We start from the raw sequence: 751 nt of genomic DNA, 5'->3' as shown, positions 1-751 counted from the left end.
AAGCGTTGCCTTTAGACACCAGTTTTTGCTTGGCAAGTAGCCGCGCTTGTGCCCAAATGCAACTACATTGGCGAAAAATTCAGTTGTTCCCAATTAGTTAAAAACTTGCCTAAGTTTCCTTGGCATGAAGATAGTCCTTCAATGCCATGTATTGTCAGTTGTCACTCCTTTGTAGCAGTCATTATACAATTATAAGGGAAGACCTTTTATTCAAGCATGCTTTAATCCAATATAAGAGTACAACACTGGCAGATGAATGTAGCAGAGCTGCCTAAAAAATACAAATAAATGACTTCTTTTGCAAATGCAAGAGGAATAGGAAATATAATTATAGTATTATTCATGCAAATGCACCATGCTTAACTTAATCAATCATCTCTGTGACTTTTTAGTTGTATCCTCCACGGCCTGTTGCAGTGTATCCTCCCTCGCTATTGTAACCTCCACGTCCATTTGTACTGTATCCACTCTCACTATTGTACGCTCCACGTCCAGTTGTGCTGTATCCATTCTCGAGAAGTCTTCTATTGTATCCTCCTCGTCCATTTGTAGTGTATCCTTCATCACTATTGTACCCTCCACGTCCTGTTGTACTGTATCCACTCTCGAGAAGCCTTCTTCCTGCAATGATAACATATATACCTCCATGTTTTAGGGGATACATAATTGAAGAAATTACTCTGAATTTTTATTTTCTTGTCACTAATGCCATAAGAACTTCTTCTACAAAAGATTAAGAGTCTCATGCTCC

The 751-nt window shown here is 38.7% G+C and overlaps 1 protein-coding gene across 1 annotated transcript; it reads right to left on the bottom strand.

Moving 5' to 3' along the window:
• Positions 1 to 388: 388 nt before the first annotated feature.
• On the bottom strand, positions 389 to 746 carry LOC111383776 (glycine-rich protein HC1-like). Its single transcript, XM_023007927.1, has 2 exons — positions 680 to 746; positions 389 to 621 (listed from the first exon to the last, which is right to left on the bottom strand). The coding sequence occupies exons 1-2, from the start codon at positions 744 to 746 to the stop codon at positions 389 to 391; spliced, it is 300 nt and encodes a 99-aa protein (XP_022863695.1).
• Between the last annotated feature and the right edge of the window lie 5 nt (positions 747 to 751).

The sequence above is a fragment of the Olea europaea genome, unplaced genomic scaffold, assembly GCF_002742605.1.
Source record: "Olea europaea var. sylvestris unplaced genomic scaffold, O_europaea_v1 scaffold2757, whole genome shotgun sequence".
Classification (NCBI taxonomy): Eukaryota; Viridiplantae; Streptophyta; class Magnoliopsida; order Lamiales; family Oleaceae; genus Olea; species Olea europaea.
The sequence above is the reverse complement of the archived record's forward strand: the minus strand, read 5'-3'. Positions and strand labels throughout refer to the sequence as shown.